Here is a 13,291-nt window from a genome sequence, read left to right on the forward strand (position 1 = left end):
CACTGCTGTCACAAAGGCCTTCTCTGAGTCCATCTAGAGAAAGAAACTGCAGAACTATAAACCGTGCACAGCCTTGCTGCGCTTTCTCTATTTCTGAGACTTTGTTCGGGTCTATGACACCTGTGCAGCTGTCAGTCACTGCCTTCAATGCAGATCCTTCAAATGTACATTCCTGTGACCAAGAGCCCGGTTTGCCAAAGTCAAGCAAGGAATAGAGAACGCACCTGAGCAAACACAGTAGGAGGAGCACGGTGGGACAGGGTCAAAGAGATCTCCCCAGTGCAGGCCCCAGTGGGTGCAGCTCTTGTCAGAAGTCTGCCAGCAGCTGGACCTCTCTGGCTATGGTTTATTGATTTATGACAGATCTAGCTGGTGCTTTCTGTAGGAAAATCTCAGGGTTTAGACAAAAACTTGTAAGTTTGTCTGCTGTTCTCAGTAACATGACCTTCCTTCACAAAGAGACAAGAATAGGGAGAATGTGTCCATCAAAATAAGAAGTGTCCAGTCTTTCTTGCATAGGAGCCTAACACTGATTTAGACCAACTCAAAGCTGATTTCTGAAATCAGTTGGGATATCTGACTTCTGGCTTGTTATCTCAATAAGTTGAGCAGTGAAATATTCACTTGAGACAAAGGCAATGCTAGTGCTAACAGCTCCCGTGCACAATGTATAGCCCCCATGATGTACGCGTGTTCTAGAGTGGCCCAGTGATAAAGGTAAGATGGACATCAGTCTCCCCAGGCCCATCTGGAAAAAGAGTATGCAGTGCCTTGGGAACAGGGATGCCAAGTTAGCTGGGAATTTCTGGGCATCCTGGAATCTGGTGTTGTCAGACAGAGATCCCAACTGCCTGCTTGAGAACAACGTGTTGGGACCCAGATATGGAAAGCTTAGGCTGCATCAGCACTGTCAAACAGCACTGGGAAATATTTCCAGGCACAGGACTGTAGCTGGTTGTATTATTAGGATAGTTCCTGCTACATTTCAGCCTGGGCTAACTAATGCTGTCTCACACAAGTCTCAGATGTAGTTTGTGAATTAGTGCAATCTGTGTAACTCTTCCAACAGGCAGTTTACAAGGTGACTACACTTTTCTGGAGGCCAGGCTGGTTAAACAGCACAATTGTCTACCCTTTTGAACAGGTCACCAGTGCTAGAAAATGTCCCACATGTCTAACTTGTGAGCTTTGACTTGACCCTCAGGTTCAAAAACAAAACTGAAAGGCTGTATCCCTGTACACTAGACCTTTCAGACCCAGACATAAACAATGATGAACTGGAACCAGTTCTTGAGGACCCCTCCTTGCAGGTGATGCCATTGCTAATGGGTGTTTCAGGGAGCTGGTGGAGACCTCTGTTGGCCAATATATATTTCCATTTCCCTCACTGTGTGCAGGGAAGGAAAAGGCAAAGTCCTTAGCTTGGTAGTGGTTGCTGGATGGTGCTAGTGTTGGTGCAGTGCTTCCTTGTAGACATGCAAGGATTTGCTCCCATTCACAAGCCAAACAGCCCTAGGAGATCCACATCCCCCTAATCTGATCCAGAGCTACTGAGCCTCTGTCCCAAATGACAAGACTGCCTGCTGTGTGCTGGGGTGAGCTCCTGCTGCTGGCTGCACAGCAGCAATCCATCTCCACTGAAACAAAGAGATGCAGGTGACAAGTGATCAGGACCTGGCCTGGGTCACTGATTAGCAAAGTTCTCGCTATTTTTTTTTTTTTGTCATGAAAAGTCCATTTGGACAGATGTCTCCAAGGCAGCCTTGCAGGAGGGGATGTTCTGAACTGGTGGATGGCAGCCAGAGTGGCTGAGGAGAGCGGAAGAGGTGGGGAGAAGCTGGCTCCTCCTGCCATCCCACCTCTTCATTTAGGCTGTGCTAGAAAGAAATCACCCCCCTAAAAACAGCCTCAGTGATTTCAGAGGAAGAGGGCTACTGGTGACTAGGCAGCAGGAGCCCCCAAGATGAGGACAGCCATCCTCCTGAGCCTTCTGTTCCACGCGGCAGCTGCTTTTCACCAACTGTGAGTGATGCTGAACATCTGTGTCGGTCTCTTTCATGAAGGCATCAGTCCATCCATGGAATGGACCACATTCCATGCCATCAGCTCTCATGCCTCCTGCTCTATCAGATCAACCCAAAGAGTAACTGAGTCATTTACCTTGCCTCCCATGCAGTAGATTGACTCCTGTGAGTTAAAATACAAGCCACCTTTTTGAGGGGCTTCCAAGTCAGACCTTGGGTCCAGGGATGTTTGCTTCTCCGATTGCCATGCCAGGTCAAATTGCTAGTGTCTAGACTGCAAGGTTATGAGGCCACTTCTTCTGAGGACTGGTTTTGGGGAGTACAGGAGTAAGGGGTTTGAAAGAGATTATAGAGCTGTACTTAAGCTAATCAAGCAGAAACTATTGCTCGAGTTATCAGTGAAGCAATCACTTTGCTGGGTTCATTGTTACTTTTGAATGTTGACAGCAGCCGTGGCACATTGTTGAGGAATTCTGTGATAATGAGCCACTGCAGGGAAGCTCTTTTGCATCTCTGAGCCCTCACCTGATGCCACCTCTGATGTCCCTTCCCCTATCCCAGACACTACCTCGTGGTGGTCCCTGCAGATCTCCGCTATCCATCCACTCAAGTTGCCTGCCTTCATGTCACCTGTTATGAAGCAAAGCTTCAAGTGAATCTGGTCCTGGAGCGCTCTGCAGGACGTGAGCTCTTAGTGCAAGACACCATCTGGAAGGAGAAGACTTTCATGTGCACTAAGTTCTGGGTGAGCCACCCTAGGCAAATGCCATCACTGATTTTTTGCCTTCAGGAACTGTAAATCCCTTGTGTCACTCCGTAACTTGAGATGACATGGAAAGGGTGTACTTTGCCTTGGAGTGGGCCTGCTATAGGAAGAGGAGTGGGTGGTGCCTAGGGATGTGTAGCCCAGCACGGTATCTCTTGGTCAGCACTGAATTCCCCTTCTGAATCTAATTTTTAAATTCACGTTACATTTGTTAAAATGTACCATGCTTCTGGATACATAAGAAGAATTCGCCCGTTTCCTTCTCTTCCATCCCAGACAAGATGATGCAGCTTTAGCTCTTCTCTGAAGGATTTGTGCAGCTTCACAGCTAAAGCTTGGGGAAATGGTGGTTTGCATGACATACTGCAGCTTCTGTAGGACCTGAAGTCAGGCAGCAACTCTGCTCTTAGGAGCTACTGAAGAGCAGTTGGATGGAAATGGATGTGCTTGTTATTTTTAAACAGCATCTTAGGGCTGATTCATTGTTGGTGAGAATTTAGCAAAGATCAAGGATAAGGCAGACATGCATGAACAGTATCCCTTCTATTACAAAGTATGTTCTGTGCTGAGGCTGCTGGGGTCTTTGGCTGCTGGAGTCAGGAAGACCCTCTGGTTATCTTTTCTGATCTAGCTTTCTTATTTATACATGCTGGGTATTTCTGAAGGCCTAGCATTTGAGGCTGTACCACAGCTCAATCTCTCTCATTCTCTGCTACAGCCTCCTGCTGTCATGTAGGACTGGATGTGATCTGGATCTAGATATTAGAGGGGATGTCCTGGGACAGGTGGAGGGGAACTGGTTAGTTCTTCCACTTTACTCTCAATTCCTGCTCAGGGCCCCCAGAAGATTACCTGGGGCCCACGTACTCTCCTCTCTCTATATAGGTTGCACCTCCAGCTGATGGCACAGAGGAGATTGCCACTGTCAAACTGATCATCACAGGTGAAGGGGTCAGTATTGAGGAGAAGAAAAAGGTCCTGATCCGTAAGGCCAGCAGTGGCACCTTCATCCAAACAGACAAGCCCATCTATCAACCAGGGCAGACAGGTGAGAACTACAAATGGGACCAACTGTGGGCCTTAGGCTTTCTGCTGATAAAACCATATAGAAAGCCTGCGATTGCCTGAAGTTCATGGACAGCCCTTGCAGAAGGCTTTGAGACAATGTCTTTTGTTGATGTGATCTCTTTGGTGGCTGTAATGTCCAGCTTGTGGTGACTGTGAAGTTGGAGGAGGCAGTAGGTCATTGTCCTTGGTATCTTACATGTGGGAATGTCCATGTCAGGTGTTATCACAAATGTGTATAGAATGGAGACAGGACCTGGGGAAACAGATCACAGGTCTGTAGGGAAGGATGGAGATCTGATAATTATATTCCCTGATTTCCTTGCCTTCAGTGAAGTTTCGCATCGTGACTCTGGATGAGGAATTCATTGCACTCAACGATTCGGTAAGCCAGGCCTGGGGAGCTGTGGAAAAGTCTGCCTTCTTCCATGAGTGGACCCTACTTCCTTTCTACCCTGCTCATCTACCAAAGCTCCAACTTTTCCACATTCATTCCTGGTCCAGGCTTGATGAATCTTCAGAGGAGAATAGTAACTCAAGTAAAAGCTGGCAACTCAGGAAGATGCCGGAGGCATACATGACTCTTGCTCATCCTGGTAAAATGGTCATGCAAGCACAAGCATGGGACATACTGATTCCTGATGTGATGGTGTCATGTGGGGAGTGAATAGTTTGCAAGTCAGGTTCTCCTGGATGTGTGATGGGGAAGGGTGCTTTTAATCTGGCTCCTACAAGTTGGAACATAGGAAATTCTGATTAGATATTAGGACAAACTTTTTCATTGTGACAGGTGCCCAGAGAAGGCATTTTCATCCTTGGATGTATTCAAAACTCAGCTGGAGAAGGCTATGAGAGCAATCTGCTCTAAGAAGACATGCTTCAGCAGGCTGTTTGACTGGATGACTTCCAGAGGTTCCTCCCAAACTATGTGATCCTATACTTCTGTAATGCCCTTAAGACTGCAGCTGACGCAGAGCTAGGTCTGCTTGGGTAGTGAGTTTTCCTCATAGAGGACTCTGCCAGGAAGTCATTAGCAAGTGACGGGTGACCTCCAGTTTGGCTTTTCCTTTCCATTTTGCCAGACCTTACTGTAATGGACCCACCCTCTATTTCTCCTTTTTGGTGAAATTTGTTTTACTTTATATTGTTGTCAGTGCTCTAAATTTCCAAATCACTAGTTGCACATCCTTCAGAGGGGGCTCTGCATCTGAAGTACCTTGTGCGTGTTGCTGGCATGTGTTTCTGTCTTCTAATGGTTTTGCCTTTTCCCCCCCCACAGATTTCCCTGTTTCTCCAGGTGAGTGATGCTGAAATCTAGTGTTACAGTAATGTTGATGGCAGCCATTTCACTGGGCTATTCATATTCAGTTGCTGGTAGATTTTACATACCTCTGAGTAGAATGGTAGAACTTCAAGATTTCTTAAACGAACATACTCCTTACAGCTTCTTTTTTATGCACTTACGTGAGGTTATGGTCCCAGTTACTTCAGTAGAAATCTGATTTGTTCTAGACTTGCAAGAATATAGACAGATCAGCTTAGCCCTTTAGGAAAAAAGTTAGAACTGTGAAGGATCTTTCCTTGAGATCAGAATTTAGATAAGTGTAGAAGGATAATCTGAGCATAATATTGTCTTCAAAATGTCATGACACTGATCATCACAGGTGAAGGGGTCAGTATTGAGGAGAAGAAAAAGGTCCTGATCCGTAAGGCCAGCAGTGGCACCTTCATCCAAACAGACAAGCCCATCTATCAACCAGGGCAGACAGGTGAGAACTACAAATGGGACCAACTGTGGGCCTTAGGCTTTCTGCTGATAAAACCATATAGAAAGCCTGCGATTGCCTGAAGTTCATGGACAGCCCTTGCAGAAGGCTTTGAGACAATGTCTTTTGTTGATGTGATCTCTTTGGTGGCTGTAATGTCCAGCTTGTGGTGACTGTGAAGTTGGAGGAGGCAGTAGGTCATTGTCCTTGGTATCTTACATGTGGGAATGTCCATGTCAGGTGTTATCACAAATGTGTATAGAATGGAGACAGGACCTGGGGAAACAGATCACAGGTCTGTAGGGAAGGATGGAGATCTGATAATTATATTCCCTGATTTCCTTGCCTTCAGTGAAGTTTCGCATCGTGACTCTGGATGAGGAATTCATTGCACTCAACGATTCGGTAAGCCAGGCCTGGGGAGCTGTGGAAAAGTCTGCCTTCTTCCATGAGTGGACCCTACTTCCTTTCTACCCTGCTCATCTACCAAAGCTCCAACTTTTCCACATTCATTCCTGGTCCAGGCTTGATGAATCTTCAGAGGAGAATAGTAACTCAAGTAAAAGCTGGCAACTCAGGAAGATGCCGGAGGCATACATGACTCTTGCTCATCCTGGTAAAATGGTCATGCAAGCACAAGCATGGGACATACTGATTCCTGATGTGATGGTGTCATGTGGGGAGTGAATAGTTTGCAAGTCAGGTTCTCCTGGATGTGTGATGGGGAAGGGTGCTTTTAATCTGGCTCCTACAAGTTGGAACATAGGAAATTCTGATTAGATATTAGGACAAACTTTTTCATTGTGACAGGTGCCCAGAGAAGGCATTTTCATCCTTGGATGTATTCAAAACTCAGCTGGAGAAGGCTATGAGAGCAATCTGCTCTAAGAAGACATGCTTCAGCAGGCTGTTTGACTGGATGACTTCCAGAGGTTCCTCCCAAACTATGTGATCCTATACTTCTGTAATGCCCTTAAGACTGCAGCTGACGCAGAGCTAGGTCTGCTTGGGTAGTGAGTTTTCCTCATAGAGGACTCTGCCAGGAAGTCATTAGCAAGTGACGGGTGACCTCCAGTTTGGCTTTTCCTTTCCATTTTGCCAGACCTTACTGTAATGGACCCACCCTCTATTTCTCCTTTTTGGTGAAATTTGTTTTACTTTATATTGTTGTCAGTGCTCTAAATTTCCAAATCACTAGTTGCACATCCTTCAGAGGGGGCTCTGCATCTGAAGTACCTTGTGCGTGTTGCTGGCATGTGTTTCTGTCTTCTAATGGTTTTGCCTTTTCCCCCCCCACAGATTTCCCTGTTTCTCCAGGTGAGTGATGCTGAAATCTAGTGTTACAGTAATGTTGATGGCAGCCATTTCACTGGGCTATTCATATTCAGTTGCTGGTAGATTTTACATACCTCTGAGTAGAATGGTAGAACTTCAAGATTTCTTAAACGAACATACTCCTTACAGCTTCTTTTTTATGCACTTACGTGAGGTTATGGTCCCAGTTACTTCAGTAGAAATCTGATTTGTTCTAGACTTGCAAGAATATAGACAGATCAGCTTAGCCCTTTAGGAAAAAGGTTAGAACTGTGAAGGATCTTTCCTTGAGATCAGAATTTAGATAAGTGTAGAAGGATAATCTGAGCATAATATTGTCTTCAAAATGTCATGACTAGCCTATACCAAACCTCATTCCTTAGCTATAGAACCTGGTAGTCTACAGCACTGAAATCCTGAAGCTCAATTTCTTTGGGGGGTGGATCAGTGAAATGCTGGAACAACTGTTTCTTCCTTTCTTGTGGGTGTAGGACCCTAAGAAAAACCAGATAGAGCAGTGGCTGAATGTGATCCCCCAAGACGGCATTGCAGATCTGTCTTTCCAGCTGAGTGATGAGCCTCTGCTGGGGACATATGTCATCAACGTGACCAATGCGAAAGCATATGGCAGCTTCTCCGTTGAGGACTATGGTATGAGCACATGTGGGATATATCTGAGCTGCGGAGAGGACCTTGCACTCTTGATCCAGGAAGCTAGGTGTTTATTCCATGATAAGCATCCTGGGAGCAAATGGGGAAAAGTAATAGTGTCTGTCATAGAAAAGAGTCTGAGCTGAGGCTCTGGAGAGAGGCCACTTTGGGACCTTGGGTCCATATGTGGGAGGAATGTTGTGCATGGCCCCAGACCTTTGACATAGCTGATTCCTGCAGATCTCTGCGTCAGACAAACCAAGGTCACTTAGGATGGGCTCTTCTAGACAGTATGAAGTCCAGCGTCATCCCACTTCTCTTTCGTCCCCTAATTAACTTGGTTGGGAGGCTAGTCTTCTCTCACTGCACATAGCTGTCAGAAGTGCAGGGACGTGGACATGTTTGGGGTTTAGTTTGGGAAGGAGCAATCAACCAGGGACTACACACAAATCTGTTAAAGAACCAATGGGAATCTTTCCTTTCCCCTTCTCACCACCTTCCTTCTCCATTTCCTGGCTCTTATTTCACCACAGTCTATCTTCATGTTGATTTTCTGGAAAGGCTGTCTCCGGCCAGTGTTTCCTACAGTTCTCTCCTTTTTCCTTCCAGTGCTGCCAAAATTTGAAGTGATCTTTGAGGCGCCAAATCAAATTTATTCACTAGATAAAACCTTCCCGCTCCGGGTATGTGGCAGGTGAGGATTCTGCTTGGAGGGATAGCCGTGTGTCAATTTCTGGCCTGATGAGCACAAGATGGTTAGGTAACCATGAGGAACTTGGGGAAAATTTACTGCACTTCAGTTACAGGAGGCCAGAATCTTCCACAGCAGCTGTTTGCACCCTGATGCAACACAAAACATTCCTATAACTATCCTGCTGGTACTCTAATGCCCCTTCTCTAAAAACACTCTATAAGTCTTTACACACAAAACCTGGGGGAACAACCTACCCTTCGACAAGCAGCCATTTGTGGGGCAGAACATGGCAGATGTTTGGTGTTCTCCCTGCAGAACAAACTCATAGGAAATGAAGGGAAGCTTTTCCAGATTATGCTCTAGCAGAAACTAGGGAGAGGCAAAAAGCAATTGCCCCAGGTACAGTCCAAGGACAATGCTAGGGTTAACAGCCTCACATAAAGGTGCTTTCTTAGTGAAAGGCACTTTCTTAATCACCCATGCTTCTGCTCATAAGATGATGCATGCCTTCAGCATATGCTGGGTTTATTGCAGGTGATGCTGATGTCAAGTGCAGAGCTCTGTGCTGAGTCAGCGCCTACAGCACTCTGGTTTCCCAGAATAGATTAGTTACCACAGAGCCCTCGATCTCCCATCACTGTAGTGCCCTTGCGTGATGCTGCTTACTAGGTCAGGGCTCCTGGGGCTGCTGCATGGCTGCCAGTCTTGTGCTATATTGTGAATATCCATGAATAGGTGGTCTCTGGGGCTATGCGAAGCAAGCCCTGTGTTCTCTCACTGTGTGACTGCCTCTTCCTTTCCGTGCTCCCCCAAACAGATACACCTATGGAAAAGGTGTCCAGGGGATGGTTCATGTGAGCCTTTGTCAGAAGATAGCCCCGTTCCTGCCCAGTGCTTCAAAACCTGATCTCTGTCAGGAATTCAACAACCAGGTGAGATGCTTAGAGGGGCTGAGCCATATTCAGAGACATTTGTGCTCAGCCCCAGGATAAGGCAAGGCTGCTGGAGGTTTTAGCTGAAATAATCGTGATGTTACCCTGTGTTTTTGGCTACTTGGCCAGTGGTCTACTGATGCTGTCTCTTAGTAACTATGCCTGATGATGACTGGGTGTGCATCACGTGCCTGCTCCACATCCTGGGCTGCTATGTCAAAAGGCAAGCTTCCTGAGAGCAGGGATTTCGTGCTACTGTTTCTGCGCCATTTGGGTGACTTCTAACATAAGTGCCTTGCTCAGTCCTTGTTTGCTCTCTCTCTACTTTCAGACAGACAAGATGGGTTGCTTCTTCACAAACGTGAGTCTGTCCTCCTTCAGTCGAGACTTTCGGTACTATCAGGACAGCATAGTTGCAGAGGCCTCACTGGTGGAGGATGGCACAGGTAACTCTGAAAACATCTCTGGTGTCTAGGAAGAGGCATGTGAAGATGCACCAGTCTTGCCAAGAACACTGGAGACCTTCAGGCTAGCAAGGGCTCTGAGCTTTCTGAGCCTGTCAGGGCCTGCCATCTAACCTCACAGATACAGACAGAGCCACCAGTTCCTGACGGCATGACACTCTCACTCTGAGTGCCTGCGGTCTCAGGTGGTGAAGCTTAGGAACCTCTCTAAGAGCTAGAAGTAAATGGGAGGAAGACTAGATACCCAGAGCCCTGGGCAGATCATCTCCCTGCTATGAAATGTGTGTGCAGCTGAACACATGCATCAGTATTACCAGTGGGTACTCTGCAGGGAAATTGTTGAGGGGTGCTTCGCTTCCTTGCTCCCTCCTTTATGCTTCTGTCTTGCTGCTTTCTTTCAGAGATACATGTCAATGCTTCCCACAAATTACTCATCTCCAAGATTGGCGGGATAGCCTTGTTTGATGATGTGAAGTCTTACTACCACACTGGAGAGATGTACAGGGGGAAGGTAATTCCCAGTTACAGTCCTTTGGAGGGGAGAGCACGACTGACCGTTACCTAGCGTCTTGTCTGACCTCACCTCTAGCCATGGGCTTGGGAGGGCCTGAATGACTCCCAGAGACAAAACTCTTGAATTGTCAAATGTGAGAAAAAGAACCCCAAGACTGACAATTGCCAAATAAGCCTTGAGCAGTAGCAGCTATGGGGATCCATATGTGGGATGCAAACCCAAACATTTGGAATTTCAGCAGCCAGGAGACCTTCTGCTGTGAAGGGGTAGAGAGCATGGGGATGGATGAACACAGTAGTGCAAGTGATAATAGGAGGTGACCAGTCGCAGGTGTTGTTAATATTGTTAGTGACTGGAATGGTGACCACGCGGTCTGCACTTCTCTTGCTTACCACGATGTTCTCAGATTAAAGTCATCGACTACCAAGGCAAGGCACTGAAGCACAGAAAAGTCCTCCTTGTAGTAAGCTGCGGTGAGCAGCAATTTAAGCAGAAGTACATCACTGGGGACTCTGGGGCAGCTTCATTCAGCCTGAACACGACTGCTTGGAACAGCACCTCGGCCTCCCTGGAAGTAAGTGGGGAAGGGTCTATCTTGTTGGCAGGGGTATGCATGCATCTCAGAGCTATTTACTGACCCACAGACACCTCCCCCGTTTTTTCTTGAAGGACAGTAATTCGAACCTGAAACACCTCAGCATGTTCTGGATCTTGGCTCCCTCTGAGACCTTATTCTCCACATCCCAGTTGCTTTCCTCGTGGACTTTCCACACAGAGACCTGTGCTATGGTGTTGTTCAGACCTGATCAGAGCTTCTTACCAAGCTGCAGCTAGGGTGATTTGCAGCTGACTTGCTTAACTAGAGAAATTAACTGCGGAGTTTTTTTTCTTTCGTCTCACCAGGCAAGTGTCCTGCATCAAGATTTGGATAAAGAGCCTGGGACAGTTGATTTGAGTTACCAGCGAGCCTCTCATTTCATACATCCATTCTACAGCACCAGCAGGAGTTTTCTCTCTATTGTCCGTGTGCCGGAAATGATGCCCTGTGGTAAAAAGCAGGCTGTCCAGGTGGACTTCAGAATTTACCAGGAGGACCTGGAACATGGGCCCAAGCGTGTCATTTTCTCCTACTTTGTGAGTTTCTGGGGAAGTGCTAGTGTGTGATGGCTCAAGGCATCTCCTACATATTCAGGCTTGATATTTTATGGGTTTGGCTCAGCCCAGGACAGGTAGCTCATACAGCCATCATGGGGCTGGATCCTGGTTTCGATCCTGGGGCTGTAGTAATAGCAAGAAAGGCAGCACCTTTGTTTTGGGCTCTGCACAAATGCAGGGCAGGTATTGGCCTTACCTCTCCTCCCCCAAGTCTCTTGATCCCCTGAGCTCTCCCTGCTACTTGAGAGCAAGTAAAGCTCATATCCCTCTCCCTGCCCCCATTTACTCTCCAATTTCAGGGTTACTCTGATCTGCACAGTGGTGTCAAAGACTATGTAACTGGCATTCCGCTCCCTTTCTGTATTCTTCCCTAGGTCACAGGGAAAAGAGGGATAATCCATGCAGGTCAGAAGACTGTTTGGGTTGGGCTGCCAAGAAGTAAGTGCACTTCCCTGTTTCATATCTAGCAAGCACTCAGTGGTCTGTGGGCATCCCATCTTACTTGGATATATAGCATAAGCCTCTCTGCAGTTTTAGAGCTGGCTCACCACGTTCCTGTTGCATCAGAGCAGTGTGCCTTTCCGGCTTTCATGTTTCCTTTACCCTCTTGCTTGGTATTGAGAGAACAATACTCAGCACTTCCCAGTCCATAGACTCATCCTCTGTTTTCTTCATTTTCAGAGAAGTCTCCTTTTGTTGCCCCTGCAAGGGGCATGAAACTATAGCCTTGCCTTCTGTCAAAATTCTCCTGCTTTAATTTGCAGTTGTCTAAACCCAATCTTTGAGTAGTTAAGATGCCAGAGCTTGTCATTTTGTGGGCATTGACTCACTGTTGTCTACTTCTCCAGCTCTTTTTTTTAAAGCCTAAATTATAGGTGCTTTGGGACAAAGGTCACCTCTTTGTTGGTGATGGGATGGGAGATGTTTGGTGATGGGAGGCTTTGAAAGATATCTGAGACTATCACTCTTTGCAGAGCTATGCTTGAGCTCCAGAGAGCTGTTTCATCTCCTTGAGGCAATGAACAGAACCAGAAAGAGTCTGTTCTTGAATACCAGATCCAGAAATGTGCTGATTGTTTCAGTGGTCTCCAGAAATCTCCTTGGTCCTGAAAGACTCGAGGAAAGGAACTAAACAGGCACATGCAGAATGGCAAAAGCTGATCAGGATCCATTTTCACTACCAAATCTACTTTCTCTTCTTCCCGTTGTCCTCCATCTAGTGCTGAAAGGCTTCTTCTCCATCCCTCTTACCTTCAACTTGATCTATGCCCCAGCTCCAAGGCTTCTTGTTTATGTTATCTTCCCTAATGGAAAAATCATCGCCGATTCTGCTATCTTCAGTGTCTCCATGTGCTTCAGAAATAAGGTAGGATTTGTCTGAGGCCATGACTAAATGCGTGAGAGTGTATGCATCTGCTGCAATGAAAAAAGAGACCAAGGAATACGTAATATGTGTAGCTGTATGTGGCTGATATTGTGTGGAACGCTGTCACGTGAATTGCAGTGTGTGAATGGTGAAGTGTGCTCTGATGTATGGAGCAAGGACTTGCTGAACATTGCGTTATGGGGGCTGCTGCAGTGTTTGGGAAAGGCAGAGAATTGCTGTATCTCTGTAGGTTTGTATAGCAACTGCAACCCATTAGGATCACAGCCCAGCACATGTTATTAGTGTGATTCCTAGGAGAGCTCAAGGCTGCTCTGATGCTGCAGCAGACACTTGGACTTGTTAGTATGTGGTGCTGGGAAGACAGCTGGAAGTGGCTGATGGAAGAAGTGGAATTTACTGGCCATCCAGAAAGGGCTGAGCACTTGTGGCCATCGTGACATTCATGGGAATCTGCTTTCTTGGCTGTGTCTTGTGCTCCAAAGATGAACTTCTGAGGACTGGCATGAGCCCTGCTCCACAGCTGTTTACCTGCCATAGACAGTCAGATTCAAGCAAGAAC

General features: G+C 46.8%; 1 protein-coding gene across 1 annotated transcript in view; it reads left to right on the forward strand.

Annotated features, from left to right (window-relative positions):
* Positions 1-13,291, forward strand: part of LOC104122773 (alpha-2-macroglobulin-like protein 1) — a 52,729-nt gene that overhangs the window by 25,324 nt on the left and 14,114 nt on the right. Inside the window, 13 exon segments of the mRNA XM_035890522.1 lie at positions 2,586-2,769; positions 3,676-3,838; positions 4,188-4,240; positions 5,135-5,152; positions 7,427-7,586; positions 8,196-8,280; positions 9,098-9,212; positions 9,544-9,658; positions 10,078-10,187; positions 10,597-10,764; positions 11,094-11,324; positions 11,720-11,783; positions 12,566-12,711. Of these exon segments, the coding sequence (XP_035746415.1) occupies positions 2,586-2,769; positions 3,676-3,838; positions 4,188-4,240; positions 5,135-5,152; positions 7,427-7,586; positions 8,196-8,280; positions 9,098-9,212; positions 9,544-9,658; positions 10,078-10,187; positions 10,597-10,764; positions 11,094-11,324; positions 11,720-11,783; positions 12,566-12,711 (1,612 nt within the window).

The sequence above is a fragment of the Egretta garzetta genome, unplaced genomic scaffold (genome assembly GCF_000687185.1).
Source record: "Egretta garzetta isolate BGI_Z169 unplaced genomic scaffold, ASM68718v1 scaffold363, whole genome shotgun sequence".
Taxonomy (NCBI): Eukaryota; Metazoa; Chordata; class Aves; order Pelecaniformes; family Ardeidae; genus Egretta; species Egretta garzetta.